Here is a 16,396-nt window from a genome sequence, read left to right as displayed (position 1 = left end):
GTCTGTCTGTGTGTTCTTGAAGGGAAGCGGTCAGTGTGGTCAGGTCCCATTCACCGACAAATAGGACCCATCCCATGAATGATGATTGTTCAACTTCAACCAGGTGAAACCAAGAAATTCCCACCACGAAATTTTCCATCTGTCAATAAATTTCTGAGGTGGGTTCTTCCCTATTCTTCTATGCCTGAAACTGATTTTCTTCTTGTTGTTATTATACATAGACATAGGCCTGGCCTGGCCTTCATTTGTCGTTTCTGGAAATTTTTTTTTTTGGGGGCGAGGGGACTGACTGGATGATGTTTTCCTTTTAGATATTTTTATTTTCTTTGTTGTATTGATCGTGTACTTGGATAAGAATGTGGTCTAGGATTGACAGCGATTTCTGATTGATCTTTGTCATTGTTAGTGGGTTCGGATATTTGTGGCAAGTTGAGGAGGGTATTGATCTTCTAGCAATTTCCTGCTTACTTTTTCAACTGTAATAGCTTTCTGTTTACCCATCAAATCTTAGAGTTACAACAATTACGTCAGAATTTGAGCATAAGGTTCATCCTCACGTGATTTCGATTGATTGAAACTGAAATTGATGTCCGATTATAAAGAGCCAGTCATATTTTAAAATCTAAGATGTTGTATATGTTGTTGCCTAAATCAGAATCTGTCTTTATTTTCCAGATAGTCAGGGTGGTGTCTAAGGGTGCACTGCGAGGTGCTGCCCATCTATGGGAGATTGATATTCAGTAGGAAGAGATGATGGATAAGAAAGAGAAAAAGTTCCTTACTGTGGCGCCGTTTGAGTGTGCTTGGCGAAAGGATTTGAAGTTCCGGGAAGCGGGGCGGGGTTGCGTGGCTTTTGAAGCTTTTGCTCACAATGATGTAACGCTGGTGTTCCGGGAGAATGTGGGGAGCCAGCACTATCACTACAAAAGAGATAATAGTCCTCACTATACTGTTATTCTGGGTAGTCATAGGAATAGGCGGTTGAAAATCGAGGTAGATGGGAATACCGTGGTTGATGTGGAAGGTGTTGGACTTTGTTGTTCTTCTGCGTTTCAGAGCTACTGGATCAGTATCTGTGATGGTTTGATCAGTATTGGTAAGGGAAGATACCCTTTTCAGAATCTAGTCTTTCAGTGGCTAGATTCAAATCCAAATTGTAGTGTTCGTTATGTTGGGCTTAGTAGCTGGGATAAACATGTTGGCTATAGGAATGTCAGTGTATTGCCATTGACTCACAACCATATATCCTTGTGGAAGCATGTGGACTGTAATGAGTACATTTGTGAGGAGGATGGTGAAGAGGAGTTGGAAGATGAACAAACGGTTTATGAGAAATGGGGGATTGAAAATTTCCTTGAAAGTTGGGAGTTATCTGATGTTCTTTTCATTGTTGGTACAGAAGAAAGCCCTGTACCTGCTCACAAGACTATTTTGGTAGCATCTGGTAATTTTCCTTTGAGTTCATCGGAAGATGTTATCCAGCTAAAGGGGGTAACTTATCCGGTTCTCCATGCACTGCTTCAATACATTTACACAGGTCGAACACAGGTATGGCTTAAAAGTATGGGGAAATCAGAACTGCATATCTATTGAAATCTCAAACGCATGGGATAATTTGTATGAATATGCAAAAGATTACAAATATATGTTATTTTCTGCTACAGATGCTCGGGAATCCTTGAAAAGTACATGTTTTATTGCAAGAACCCTGTGTTTGTTTTTTTTTTTGCATGACATTCCTCTCTCTCTCTCTCTCTCTCTCTCTCTCTCTCTCTCTCTGATTATATATATAAGAAAAAACCTACATGTGTGTTGTTTTTATGTGCAGTTCATCATCCTTACTATTTGATACAGACTTTTATGCTAAATATGCTATCCTAGATGACTCTTTGCAGTTCTAACTTTGTTTCAGAGGTGCCAATTCTAATAGGTCTTATGGAACTGTTTGATATAGATTCCAGAACCACAACTTGGTTCCTTAAGGGCTCTAGGCTTACAGTTTGAAGTTATTCCATTAGTGAAGCAATGCGAGGAAGCAATGGAACGATTGAAAATAAATAAAAAGTTGTTTGACTTTGGAAAAAGTGTGGAACTGTCATATCCATACACTCGGCCACATTGTTGCACAGGCTTCCCCTTTGGAGTTCCCGTCGATGTACTGAGGCTTAAACAATTGTATTTAACGAGCAGGTACAGTGACGTAAATATCCACATCGAGGGTCATGGTCTTATTGCCCAGTCACATAAAATTATTCTTAGTTTATGGAGTCTCCCATTCACAAAGGTGAGCCTATTCATTTTTATTCTGCTTCATATTTTTATTATGTTTTGTGTACACCCTTGTGCTTCTCAGATAAACCACATATAATTTTCCTGGAGGGGAAATGCATCATTTTAAGAGCATGATGTTGGTCATAAATGTGCTCTTGGAGTGCACTCTTTTCTGTTCCTGCACATTTTGTTTCCTTAAGTCTCATGGATAAGAATTCTAGAAAAATGTTTCATCATGCAGATGTTCACAAATGGAATGAGTGAAACAATTGCCTCTGAGGTCTTTTTAAGAGATATATCACCTGAAGCATTCAAGGGTTTGCTCGAGTTCATGTATAGTGGGGAACTCAACATAGAAGCTACTATTGATTCTGGTGCCTTATTGCTCCAACTTTTTCTGTTGGCTGATCAATTTGGAGTCACTCTCCTTCATCAGGAATGCTGCAAAACACTTTTAGAATACCTCTCTGAGGTAGTTTGGTAATCTTTATCCTTCTACATAGTTTAATTCATCTATAGTAGTTCAAATCAGGCCTATGATTTGTCAGTTTTACAGTATGGCACTTGCATGACTAAAATAAAAGAACGGAGAAGTGACCTGCGGTTTCGGACTTCTGAAAACAAAAGAAGAGATTCCTTTTATGATAATGAATTATAGAGATATTGATACCTCTCATGTGCACATTATATGCAGGGATGGAGTTCTAGTGGAAGGTCATAAAGCAAGAGTTTTACTATTATGCACAAGTTTAATGGACGTGGAAGCAGACTGTTTTGGCAAATTAATTGGACTGTTACTTTTGATGCTAACTGTTGAGGTTTGTTGCAGGACTCAGTATGTTCGATCCTTCAAGTTGTTTCATCAATTCCATCATGTAAACTTATTGAAGAAACTTGCGAGATGAACTTTTCAATGCACTTTGACTATTGTACAACTGCAAGCATTGACTTCGTTTTGTTAGATGAGACAACCTTTAGCAATATCATTCAGGTAGGATGCCACTGTTCTTAAGCAGAGTTGTTAAATAAATTGAAGTTTGGTATGATAACCTAATATAATGGGCCAAAGTAGTTGTCACTTCAGCTGCTTAAAAAGATTTTATGAATATGGAGTTGGAGGAAACATTTAGAATTTGGTACCTTTTCATAATCTATTTTTGAGTATTTTCTTATAGTAGATTATGTTATTGCAGCATCCCGATTTGACTGTAACATCTGAAGAAAAAGTTCTCAATGCAATCTTAATGTGGGGTGTGAAAGCAAAGGAATTGTATGGGTGGGAGGTGGTAGATGAAATGATAATTTATTCCACCCCAGAACTTCTTTTTGGGGATAGGCTGCAGACAGTTCATGTCCTTTTGTCCTTTGTTCGATTTCTGTTACTGCCCTTGGCCTTGCTTGAGAAGGTATGCGGACCTTGGATATAGAGATGTATCACTAGCCTACCAAAGACTTGAAATCTTTTGTCTGACTTCACCATTATTCAATAATAATCTTGCAGTTGGAGAAGAGCAACATTAGCAGGAATATTTCTACATTTAATAATCTTGTGAGTTGAGCATTTCTTATGATTAGTTTTAGAAAAAACGAAGCTCTACTCCTGTGTGAAAATAATTATCATTACTGAAGATTTTTTCTTTTTTAATGCCAATATCACAGGTCAAGGAGGCCATCAATTGTATCAAGCATGGATTGGCAGGGCCAGAAAATGAGCATAAGTGAGTGTTGAAGTATTACATTGTTCTTTCATGTTCAAACTTTTTGATCTTTGCTTTAAGGAGGCCATCAAATTAAATTGTTTATTTGGTTGCTGAGAAGAGAAGAATGTACAGGAGAACCAACCTTTTACTTCCATAATTTCTCATGGTTCATGGAAATTCTACATGCATGAAATAGTTTAAAGAGAAATTATTACATGGTAGAGGGCCATGCACCATTATTATTGAAATAAGACCTGCATTATGTCAATTTTGAGGAGATTTGGAGTTTACATGGTGCATCAAAGTTGTATGGTGTTCATGATCCAAGCTTGGACTTTTGGATTTTTAATAATGTGCATGCTCTTTAATCCTATTGATAATGTGCTTGAGAAGGATTCCTGACTAATGTGTGGATGGATATTTAGTCAGTTAACATGGTTTTACTTTGTAGCCTGAGAATCCAACACAGACGATCTAGTTATAAGGAGCTCCAGTACATACGTGATGGGGACAGCAATGGAGTTCTGTACTTTGCAGGCACATCATATGGGAAACATCAGTGGGTTAATCCTGTTCTGGCCAAGGTCTAATTCTTTCATCTTTCTTCCCTTTTATGACTCTCCATGGGTTTAGTAGTTTTTAATGCAGCTGTCAATTCTTTATAAATTGCACGTTTCAGAGAATTACTATTACAGCCAGCAGTCCCCCTTCTAGGTTCACTGATCCCAAGGCTTTGGTCTCAAGAACTTACCAGGTACGGTAAATTGAAAGATTAAGGTACTGCGAATTGAAATAATGTAATAAGTGGTTGCTGGAGCTTCTTTGCATAGTAACTGAACAGTATATGTCTACATCAGGGAACATCCTTTGCTGGGCCACAGATCATAGATGGACACAATTGCACCTGGTGGATGGTTGACATTAGTGCAGATCATCAGGTATTTCTGAATGTTCGCTCTCTGTCATTCATTAATAGATATCATCAATGTGCTTTTTACATATAAACATCATCATTTTGTAGAACATCGTAATCTAATAAAGTTGACAAATTGAAAATGTTTTACGTCCTCGTAATCATGTTCTTTTGGACTACCTTCCTGTCTAGTGCATAGGAGTTTGTTTTGGTTGGCTCTCTGATGCATGAAAATTGGCTGATACAGCTTATTTGCAACTACTACACCTTGAGGCAAGATGGATCCAGGGCTTACGTGAGATATTGGAAGTTCCAGGTAAAATACCTTTTTTTCCTCAGTTACATGAGATGAGATATTGGATGGGAAAGACCTCCAAACATGAGATATTGGAGCCGTTTTTACAAATTTTTTTAATGATATTGGTTTTGGGGGTTTTATGAGTATTGCTGGATATGGAAGAAGAATGTATGAAGTGAGCCTTTGTATATGTCTATGTTAGGGATCTCTGGATGGGAAGACATGGACAAATCTGAGAGTACACGAGAATGACCAAACAATATGCAAGCCTGGGCAATTTGCATCATGGCCTGTTACTGGACCGAACGCTCTTCTTCCTTATAGATTTTTTAGGGTTGTTCTGACGGGTCCTACAACAGATGCTTCCAACCCCTGGAATTTCTGCATTTGCCTTTTGGAACTATACGGATACTTGCACTGATACTTGTGCAAATTTGGTCAGTGGTCACCAGTCTACTTTTTTTTCTCTCCATCCAATTTATGTCCTGTATATCCACATGTATAGTAGTTAAACTGTATAAATGATAAATGAAGGGAACTTAGGGGCTTGCTTCTTTCAATTGTTTGCTCGTTGAGCCCCCAAAAAAGCCCAAAAGTTGAGTAACAAAAGAGACATGTATACTTTCGATTCAATATAATAGATGTCATGATAATTTCGATTGAGCACGTTAATCTTCACAGGAATGGGTCGATTAAAAAAAACATAGCTATTACATTAACAATAGAAACTACATGAAAAACAGACACACAAGCGTCAAAAGATTTGGCATCCAATTCATGCATACAATAAGCCAAGATGCTCTCTGGTTTCCTCTCTTCTTTTACACCATTTTTTAGGGTTTTGAAGGTATGCACGCAACGGGCTGATTACCTCCGAACAGGTGGTACAACACCCCTACCAGCTGTTCCACGGCCGGCAGCTTGAGCCTGCACAACAATATATAATTAGTGAAGCCAATTCCATTTTCTTTTCTTTTTTTCAAGAGTCGGTCAGGCTTGACAAGCAATATTTTCAGAGTTTTGTATATCTATGCCTCAAATATGATGGTAAAAGACCAAACTAAGGAACACAATCTGCCTTGTCTCCACATTTCTCACACAGGAAAGTCCAAATGGAAGGCATCAGGCATGTCAATTTTTTAAACTATAACGTTTGTCAATGCACAGATTCTATATCACTATGCTTTTAATATAACCTGTTTTTAAAAGGTTCCATGGACAAAATAGGAAATAGATAAAGATTCAGTAAAGAACAGCTTACTTTAGCCCGCATTGCAACAGCTCTACCTCTGCCAACTCCTAGTGAAGCGCCCTTACCCTTCAAGATTAAAAATCAAAGGTTAGTTAAACAAAATGTACACACTATGGAGAATTCAATGATCATTAGAAATGAAATGTTACCTTGATTCTAGAATCCAGACGCTTGAACATTGGAGCATTCTTCAGCATGTCCGGTATGACCATAAACCTATCAAAATTTCACATCAATTTCAGAGGAACAGTCAATTTGGAGTAGTAAAGCAACATAACTTAGGAATGGATGCCGTCAAACCAAAAGCGAGCTATATACCTTACTTTGCTCCCTCGAATAAAAACATGCTCAAGCTGTGAAACCTTTCCGTCCTGTAGAGGAGTGTAACATGATCAGAAACTAAATGAAAGAAGAAAAAAAAGGATAAACCAATTGTTCAAGCTTTGAAAATAAGAACAACACAATAGCATATTCTTTTCAAAATTGAGAATCATCATCAGGACATGGAAGAAGATCAGAGAAGAGGAATGCATGTGACAGACAAAGGAATTAAGGTGTCAGTTTTTTCGGTAACAAAGAAAAGGTATTAAGTGCTTGGTTTAAGTCAAGGAGACCAAAATCCAGTTATATTGAAATCGCTTGATCCAGATGTAATCTGTACATCAAAGGAAAAGATTTTTAACCCCATGATAAGGATATTAGCGAGTTTAAACCTTACTGGCTCATTCTATTCCACATTTTGAAATTGGGCAATTAGACCATCTCTTAAGATTCTCCACCACCCTTTTTGAACCTAAAAAAATTGAAAAAATCATTCAGCTTTATCTAGGTCAATCGCCTCACACAGAGTAGAACTTCAGTTCCTTTACAATTCAATCCGCCTTTTTAACCGGATTTTAGGGCTACACCGCTAAAAGCCCAGGGTTTTGGAACACTATTATGCATCGATATTCAACCACTCTAGGGACTAAAACAAATTCGCTAATCTTGCAAGAGATAGGTCAGATTTATATAAAAGGTGCAGTGCGCGTGAAATCTAGGGTTTAACGTGGCAGCGGAGAATGCAGGGCTTGAAAATTAACAACACATTGAAAAAAAAGGAACAAAAGAAAGATTAGATTGAGTAAGTGGTACCTTGGCGGTGTAGGTTATGTTCTCGAGCTGACAGTTCCAGTTATCCTCGCACTCCACCATGCTTCCTCTGTAAAGCTCACCGCTCTTCAGCTCCACTGTTACCACGTGCCCTGACGCTTCGTGAAGAAGCTTCACTGGTATTCCCAAGCTTCTGCTCATGACTATCTTCTCTGCTGTATTTCGCTCTGCAAAACCCTAACTAAGACCCACCCTCACGGTTGAATTCCCTCTCCCCGTTATTTATAGGGCAAAATGTAACTTTTAGTCATGGTTTACCACTTTTAACACTATGGACCTTGTGGTTTCAATTTAATCATTTTTGCCCATGTAATTTTCAATTTAAGCAATTCAAGTCCAATCTCCAATTTTCTGTCAAATTAGGTTAATTGCTTTGCTGTTACTTGTTGAGGGGCATTTAAGTCCAAAAACAAGAAAATCTGTTTGGTAGTCCTATTTTTAGAAACTCAAACTCAAGAACAACTAAAAAACACCTTAATTATTAAAAACAAAAAAAAAATATTTTTTTAGTTATCTTTTCTAACATCCCACAAATTCTCAAATTTTTAAGACTTGAAAATAGTTTTCAAGTTGCATGTCAAACAAGTTTTTGAATCTTAAAAGTAGATTTAAAAACTCATTATTTTAAAGAAAAATCAAAGTTTTTAAGCTCTCTATTTTTTAATAGCGTACCAAACACCCCCTGAACTATCTGAAAGCTACGCGATACACGTAGCGCCCAACCAACGGTTGTAGACGACTTTTCACGGGCAGCGGAGGGAGCATATATACTTTGTTCCAATCGCAAGCAAATCCCTTACCCAGAAACAGAAACAATCGAATTGAACGACAAAATGTTGGGTATAACTCATGTCCCACGGTTCTTTCTTTCACGCATTGCCATTTTTTATTGCTTGATTTTTGTTACTTTATATTTATTTAGATTTAGGCTTCTACTGTAATTATATTACATCAGCAATGTAGTCGCTAAATATCTAAAAACATGAAATAACAGTCGTTGATGGAAAATTAAGATACAGAGACATGATAATATCAAATGCTATTGCTACTGTATTGAGAGAGATGAGATTTGTGTCTAGCTCCGACTCACAGTGAGAGTGAGTGAGTGAGTGACAGTCTGACAGATAGGAAGAGAGAGAGAGAGAGAGTAGGTGAAGAAGATGTTGGGTTCTTTGGTTCTTCATCATCCCACTCCTGCTGCTGCTGCTGCTGCTGCTGCTCTTGGATCCTTAACAAGCAACCGCTACCTGAGACTGAGGGTAGGCAACTCAACCGAAATGTTTCCTTTCCTAGTTTAATTATTAATTAATTAATTTCTACCCCCTAAACCCTAAACCCTATTCAGTTGGATTAATCAGAAAATACGTTTCTAGCCTTCCTGGATGGTAATATGCACTATTCATCATCTTCAACCACAACCACAACCACCATATAGATTTTTTTAAAATTTATTTTTATAAAGAATAATTTTTTCTTCCAGCCGCATAAATTGTGATCTTAATTAGTTTCTGTTTTGTCTTGAACCTTGAAACCTCTTCTTCTTATCATCTCTCTTTTTTACTACTATTATTACAGGCCTTGAAGATTAATCGACACTCTGGCAAAGAGCAAGCACCACTAGTGACCTCTGGATCTCAAAACTCATCGCTTGGGTACCGCAGACTTGTTTCCCCGTCAACAAGTTCAATATGTGCCAAGGTACCTAATACCTATGCTATGCTTCACATTTTTATCATCAACTACTAGACGACAGCCAATCTTTACTTCCCAGTATCGACTTTTAGTAATAAAAAATAACCCATGATCTGTGCTTTCCTTGTTAGGGGGAGGATAGTTTCAAAATTTCAGCTGTTTTTACAGAAGACAGCTCCGCAGTGGCAATGACTGATGAAGAGATGGAAAGTATTGGAATCTTGAGCATCGATCAAGCCTTGGAACCATACAAGGAGCACTTCAAGTATAGAATAAAGAAATATGTGGATCAGAAAGGGCTTATTGAGACATATGAAGGAGGTCTAGAGGAATTTGCTCAAGGTGAGGTGACTTTTATTGTTACCTTTCTTTTTGTTTTTGGTTTCTTAGAACAGATTATTGAAAACGTGTTTGCTTCATCTCTAGGTTATGTGAAATTTGGATTTAACAGAGAAGAAGATGGAATTGTGTACCGTGAATGGGCTCCTGCTGCTCAGTGAGTTCATTAGCTTCTGAACTACAATTTCATAACCTCTTGAGGCATAATATTTGTCTTAATCGCTTAAATAGAAGCTATATTTCTTGTACCTTAGGGAGGCACAGCTTATTGGGGACTTTAATGGATGGGATGGCTGCAAACACATGATGGAGAAAAACCAATATGGGGTTTGGAGTATCAAGATACCAAATTCTGGTGAAAATTCAGCCATTCCTCACAATTCAAGGGTTAAATTCCGGTTCAAGCATGGAAATGGAGTTTGGGTTGATCGTATCCCTGCTTGGATTAAATATGCCACCGTGGACCCAGCCAGGTTCGCAGCACCATATGATGGTGTGTACTGGGATCCACCACCATCAGAAAGGTGCCATTTATTCATACTTTCCTCTTCTAAGTTGCATTAGGTGAAAAAAATGGTTAATTGATATGCATAGTTTCCGGGGAACATAAATTCTTGCATCTAAGTCCAAAAGCTAGAAACATGCTTCATAACATATTATAAAAGTCAGATTGCAAATTACACTTAAATAATCTTTTGGAACTTCTACCTTGGCTTGGCCCATTTCATCCAAACAAGAGAGTGTTTTGACCATGCAGGTTTCAGTTTAAGCATCCTCATCCTCCAAAACCCAAAGCTCCGCGAATATATGAGGCTCATGTTGGAATGAGTAGCTCAGAACCCCGGATCAGTTCATACAGAGAATTTGCTGATGATGTTTTGCCTCGTATCCGAGCAAATAACTATAACACAGTCCAGTTGATGGCTGTGATGGAGCATTCCTATTATGCATCATTCGGCTATCATGTGACAAACTTCTTTGCCGTAAGCAGTAGATCTGGAACACCTGAGGACCTTAAATATCTAATTGATAAAGCCCATTCCCTAGGCCTTCGGGTATTGATGGATGTTGTTCACAGCCATGCAAGTAACAACGTTACTGATGGCCTCAATGGCTTTGAAGTTGGTCAAAGCTCACAAGAGTCCTACTTCCACACAGGGGATAGAGGCTACCACAAGTTATGGGATAGCCGACTTTTCAACTATTCTAATTGGGAAGTTCTCCGCTTCCTTTTATCCAACTTGAGGTGGTGGCTGGAGGAGTTTAAATTTGATGGGTTTCGATTTGATGGAGTAACTTCAATGTTATATCATCACCATGGGATAAACATGGCATTTACAGGGGATTATCATGAGTATTTTAGTGAGGCAACAGATGTTGATGCTGTTGTTTATTTGATGCTTGCCAACTATCTGATCCATAAGATTTTGCCAGATGCAACTGTAATTGCTGAAGATGTTTCTGGTATGCCTGTTCTTGGTCGGCCTGTCTCTGAAGGTGGTATTGGTTTTGATTACCGGCTGGCAATGGCCATCCCTGACAAATGGATTGATTACCTGAAAAACAAGAATGACGAAGAGTGGTCAATGAAGGAAATTTCATGCAGCTTGACAAATAGGAGATACACTGAGAAGTGTATCTCCTATGCGGAGAGTCATGACCAGGTATGAGGTTTTGCTTTTTGTGTCTATGTGTTGTTCTATTATGTATGAAGAAAGAGACAAAAAGAAGAGGAGATTTCAAGTTTTATCATAGTGAATAGGCTTTCCCAAACTACACTTATAATATCATTCCATTTGTTTCATTTTCTCATTTATTGTTGCCAAAATTGCTCCCCCTTTCCCCTTTTCTATCTCTTACTTGCTTTTGGTCGTAACCACTTGCAGGCAATTGTGGGTGACAAGACAATTGCCTTCTTTTTGATGGATAGAGAAATGTATTCTGGCATGTCTTGCTTAACTGATGCTTCTCCTACTATTGAGCGAGGGATAGCGCTTCACAAGGTTTTTTCTGTTACTTCTGTACAAGAAGCAATCTGACGCATATTGTTTTTTGGTTCATAGCTGTCTATCTGAACAGTCTCTTTCTTATACTCTTATGTTGTTTTTTGTTGTTTTTTTAATGTATGACTATCAGACTGCACCAATCATGTTCACCGCCTATATAACTGACAAAATTGCAATTTATTACTCTTCTTAACAATGATTGTGGGGCTGACTTGGATTTTTGGATATGGAGAACTGAACTACTGTCAGATTTGTTTGAAGATTCATCTCTTAAATGCTTTACCATAAATCTTCACTTCATTCTTCTTCTTTAAAAAAAAAAAATTCAATTTGTTGTCATTGTTGTCTCCATTTTTGCAGATGATACATTTTTTAACAATGGCATTAGGAGGTGAGGGCTACCTTAATTTTATGGGAAATGAGGTAAGCACATTGGCAAAGTTTGCAGCTATTGTTTTTTAATTGGAGAGGAAATTTTGAACATATGAAAAAGTACTGCTGCAACCCAGTAGAAAGTTTGGTTCTTTGTCACTCTTAAATTGCATGCAACACATGGAACTGAGAATAACGGGCGAAGGAGAGCTGGCTGTGTCCTTTATATTACCACCTTTTGTCAAGTGTGGGGAGGGAGAGACACTAAGGGTTACTAAATAAGTGGATGTGAGTTCCCTAGAGAAGGGCTTACTGGCTCTTCCTATCAATCATGTAAAACCCACTTTTTCTTAAGAGTCAAATGTACATCCCCATAATTCCTTCTGCTAGCTTTGTAGTTTCAAGATTTCTTTTGATAGTTTTCTTACTAAATGATTTGTGTAGTTTGGCCATCCTGAATGGGTCGACTTTCCAAGAGAAGGCAATGGGTGGAGTTATGAAAAGTGCAGACGCCAATGGAACCTGGTGGATACAGATCACTTGAGATATAAGGTTAGAAGACAAATTTTTAGTTTTTGGCATTTGCTATGTTTTGCATACTTTATTATTCTTTTTGTCAATGGGCTCCTTTTGCACTGTAATCATTGAAGGATGAAATGATAACTGGCCACATAACATTCACATAAAACTTTAATTACTATACTTACAATATACGCATATAAACTAACACAAATTAAATAGACAACTAGGCCGGCAAAGTATTATTTGTTTTTTTTTCTTCTGAGGTCACACTTATTGCAATTGAGGAACATACATGCCTTTGACCATCTGATCTATATTTCAGATCTGATGTCCTAGATTCTTCTGTTATAATGGTTTGATCAGGTGCCATATCTAACCTAGGAATCTGCGCATGTTTATGATTGATAACTTATGGCATGGAATCGTGGTGGGACATTATTGATGGACTCTGCCACTTCCACCTCTGTATCATGCAAAAGGGCACCCATGTGTACCATGTATTTTTGTAGGATCTTAATATATGATTTCATGTTGCATAGTTGAAATTTCTGCTTTTACTTGCAATATATTTACCATTTCTTACATCCTTATGCTTGGAACTTGTCCAGTTTATGAATGCATTTGACAGAGCTATGAATTTGCTTGATGAAAAATTTTCATTCCTGTCGTCGACAAAGCAGATAGTGAGTAGCACAAATGAAGAAGACAAGGTCAGATAATCTTCTTTTTTAACCCAATTAGAGATAAGCCAGTTAAATGATAATGTAAACAAAGATTGTTGTTTGAAACATTGAGTAATTGTTGGATGTTACAGGTTATTGTCTTTGAGCGTGGAGATTTAGTTTTTGTGTTCAATTTTCATCCAGAAAACACATATGATGGGTATGTTTGTTCTTACCTTTGCAGAAGTATCTGCATGCTTGTTTGCTTCTGCACAAATAATGTTGTTTATTTGAGTGACTTGTGTTGTGTGATGAAACATACAGGTATAAAGTTGGGTGTGACTTACCTGGGAAGTACAGAGTTGCACTAGATAGTGATGCTTTTGAGTTTGGTGGACATGGAAGAGTAAGTGATTCCTTTCTATACCTATTCCTGGTTGGGGTGAAGGAGAGTACTGTTAAGGATAATGCCTAACAAAAGAAACAAAAAAACATAAAAACAAAAAGGGAATGCATCATGTCTCTTTTTGATCAGATGCAAGCCTATTGATTATGTTGATTTCACTCTACCTGGCAGGTAGGCCATGATGTAGATCACTTCACATTCCCAGAAGGAATACCAGGGGTTCCTGAAACTAATTTTAACAACCGTCCCAACTCCTTCAAAGTACTCTCACCGCCTCACACATGCGTGGTATGATAATCTTTATAAAAAAATTTAAAAAATTATTTATGGTTTTATTGAACATTATTATGATGTATTTCTTATTTCAGTGCAAATACATATCTAAATGTCACGTCCTGCCTAAAACTTCACTAATGAAATATCAGTGATTGATTTGATTTTTAATTGTTTCTTTGCAAATTTTTAAGGTTTATTATCGAGTGGATGAAAGTCGGGAGGCAGATGTGGATGAGACATCAATAGCAGAAGTTGTGGTTGGGAAGGAGAATTTTGAAGAGTTGGGTTCCGTGATAGATGATGGCAATATTGGTCCAAAAGCAGAAAAGAGTGGCGAAGGGTCATCAGATGACTGAACTGAAAGTTTTACTCTCTGTAAATTGTGGATGTGAATAAAAATAATGGGGTTTGCTATCAGTGTTAAAAACAGTATAACTGGGGTCATCAGATGACTGAACTGAAAGTTTTACTCTCTGTATATTGTGGATGTGAGTAAAAATAATGGGGTTTGCTATCAGTGTTAAAAACAATAACTGGGGTCATCAGATGACTTTCAGATGACTGAACTGAAAGTTTTACTCTCTGTAAATTGTGGATGTGAATAAAAATAATGGGGTTTGCTATGAGTGTTAAAAACAATATAACTGTGGTCATCAGATGACTGTACTGAAAGTTTTACTCTCTGTATATTGTGGATGTGAATAAAAATAATGGGGTTTGCTATCAGTGTTACTAACGTATTATAATAACAATTGGCTTTATCACACAAGTGCTGCAGAATGAGCAATTTAACATATGTAAATTGGATGCATAACTTGATCTTCTCTTTTTGCCTCCGCAGAGAGCAAAAGGACATTTATTCAAATGAGCAACGCTCAACAACACGAAATTCCTTTTCACCCATTCAGCTAGCTAACCTTGCTTGGAGCTTAAAGCGATCCAGTACTTGTTCGGTTTTACCTAGCTTTGTACCGAAGTTGAGAAAGAAGTCTTTGTATTGGAAGCCTTTATAAAGTTGGGGATTGCTTGCATTAATAAGAGCTGCAGCAGGTTCTATAAGGCAGTCATTGGAAGGCATCACGAAAAACCCAGCTGAAATCCGAGCTTCACTTGAATTCGTCACTGCCCGATGTTCAGCACTTTTCAACTTGCCATTGCTGATAATCTACATCCCCATTCCAACCATAATTTGTCATGGTAAAGAAAAGAAGGAAATGAGGGACAATGCAATAATCTTCAGCATAAAGAAGGGTGCACTAGTCTAGTACTAGTAGTAGTGTAGTGTACCTGTAACTGGTAACCTACATTAACCACAAGTGCATGTGAAAGAGGCTCCACACCAATCCATTCCCCATCCTTGAAAACTTGAAGACCATTTACATCCCCTTGAAGTAAAATGGTTATGAGGTTTGGGTCACAGTGTTTAGGTAATCCCAGAGTCAAACTTGGTTCTGCGCAAGGTGGGTAATAATTAACTGAGAGTAACATTTGCTGGCTTAGTTCATCCCTAAAATACCCAGCTCCAACACCAAGTCCTTCGCCGATTAGCTCCAAAATATTCGAAGCCAGTTCCCTCACTTGTGTGGAACATGCCCCAACAAGCTCTCTGTAAATGTCATTGTCATCATCACTAAGTATATATATATATGTGATATATCTAAAGGTTGGTCTTGGACAATCATCATCATATGTCACTCACCCATATCTAATTGGTTTTTGAGGCCAAACATGTTTGCATTCCTCAAGAGGATGGCAAGGGTGTTTTAGGCAGTCACGCCAGATATGAACATCTTCCCCATCATAATTTCCAGTGCTGCTGCTGGTGAAGAGCCTGCAGCTTTTGTTGGGGTCCTCAGAGTAGAGGCTTGCTTTGTCCTCTGCAGGCAACTCTTCAAAAAACTCCTTGAACACACCCATTGTCTCACTCAACAAATGTTCTGATATGCCATGATTAATTACCTGCTCTATAAAATAACATTAACATAATTTTGTACTTAATTATGACAGTTTAAGCAGAGTTTTAAGTTACCAACCCTAAACCTAAGAAGAAGAATTTAAAGCCTAAGTAAAAAAATAACCTGAAAAAATCCAAATTCTTGGCTAGCCTTGAGTATTTGCTCGACTATATAGGTTCTTCGGTCATCAGATTCAGAAGCTTCTTCTGCTCCACCACCCAAATCGATCACTGGAATGTTGTTGCACAAAGGAACGGCAAGCTTCCCTGGTCTTGCATCAGGTGGGAATATGTAAGTCTCAGGCAAGGGTCTTTCCTTGTATCTGCTTGAAATAAGTTTCTCCATTGTTTTCATCCGAATCTGATACTCATCTCAAAATGGTTGGCCATCCTCACTCGGTTCGGTTGCATAAAGATAAAGTCGTCTTAATTTCACAAACATAAATAATATAAAACCAAGGAAATTGGCCCACCTTTTCTTTTCTACCAATCAGATGACAATACTGAAGTAGTCGAGTTCTCTTTCGTTAATTAATTTTTATTTTTTTTTGTTAGACCCAAGGGTGTCCACCGCGGACAGC

General features: G+C 37.9%; 4 protein-coding genes across 7 annotated transcripts; 2 read left to right on the top strand and 2 right to left on the bottom strand.

Moving 5' to 3' along the window:
- On the top strand, positions 1-5,845 carry LOC103321142 (BTB/POZ domain-containing protein). 4 transcript variants are annotated; one of them, XM_008222911.3, is made up of 13 exons: positions 1-158; positions 676-1,548; positions 1,955-2,284; positions 2,513-2,743; positions 3,101-3,262; positions 3,465-3,677; positions 3,773-3,820; positions 3,931-3,989; positions 4,423-4,555; positions 4,651-4,725; positions 4,829-4,909; positions 5,132-5,200; positions 5,385-5,845. In XM_008222911.3, the coding sequence occupies exons 2-13, from the start codon at positions 751-753 to the stop codon at positions 5,601-5,603; spliced, it is 2,418 nt and encodes an 805-aa protein (XP_008221133.2). In that variant the 5' UTR covers positions 1-158; positions 676-750; the 3' UTR covers positions 5,604-5,845. The 4 variants fall into 4 exon arrangements, with proteins under 4 accessions (XP_008221133.2, XP_008221135.2, XP_008221134.2 ...); XM_008222913.3 differs by having other exon boundaries at positions 5-103; XM_008222912.3 differs by lacking the exon at positions 1-158 and adding an exon at positions 248-438.
- Positions 5,811-7,809, bottom strand: LOC103321141 (small nuclear ribonucleoprotein SmD3b). Its single transcript, XM_008222910.3, has 5 exons — positions 7,569-7,809; positions 6,753-6,805; positions 6,584-6,650; positions 6,444-6,500; positions 5,811-6,109 (listed from the first exon to the last, which is right to left on the bottom strand). The coding sequence occupies exons 1-5, from the start codon at positions 7,725-7,727 to the stop codon at positions 6,050-6,052; spliced, it is 396 nt and encodes a 131-aa protein (XP_008221132.2). The 5' UTR covers positions 7,728-7,809; the 3' UTR covers positions 5,811-6,049.
- Positions 7,810-8,383: 574 nt separating this feature from the next.
- Positions 8,384-14,485, top strand: LOC103321143 (1,4-alpha-glucan-branching enzyme 1, chloroplastic/amyloplastic-like). Its single transcript, XM_008222916.3, has 14 exons — positions 8,384-8,845; positions 9,162-9,284; positions 9,410-9,620; positions 9,705-9,774; positions 9,872-10,141; positions 10,375-11,281; positions 11,504-11,620; positions 11,984-12,046; positions 12,440-12,547; positions 13,126-13,227; positions 13,332-13,399; positions 13,504-13,585; positions 13,757-13,873; positions 14,053-14,485. The coding sequence occupies exons 1-14, from the start codon at positions 8,747-8,749 to the stop codon at positions 14,215-14,217; spliced, it is 2,502 nt and encodes an 833-aa protein (XP_008221138.2). The 5' UTR covers positions 8,384-8,746; the 3' UTR covers positions 14,218-14,485.
- Positions 14,486-14,634: 149 nt separating this feature from the next.
- On the bottom strand, positions 14,635-16,234 carry LOC103321144 (2'-deoxymugineic-acid 2'-dioxygenase-like). Its single transcript, XM_008222918.2, has 4 exons — positions 15,940-16,234; positions 15,561-15,820; positions 15,149-15,467; positions 14,635-15,026 (listed from the first exon to the last, which is right to left on the bottom strand). The coding sequence occupies exons 1-4, from the start codon at positions 16,168-16,170 to the stop codon at positions 14,766-14,768; spliced, it is 1,071 nt and encodes a 356-aa protein (XP_008221140.1). The 5' UTR covers positions 16,171-16,234; the 3' UTR covers positions 14,635-14,765.
- Between the last annotated feature and the right edge of the window lie 162 nt (positions 16,235-16,396).

This window comes from Prunus mume, linkage group LG2 (genome assembly GCF_029339155.1).
Source record: "Prunus mume cultivar Tortuosa linkage group LG2, ASM2933915v1, whole genome shotgun sequence".
Lineage (NCBI taxonomy): Eukaryota > Viridiplantae > Streptophyta > Magnoliopsida > Rosales > Rosaceae > Prunus > Prunus mume.
The sequence above is the reverse complement of the archived record's forward strand: the minus strand, read 5'-3'. Positions and strand labels throughout refer to the sequence as shown.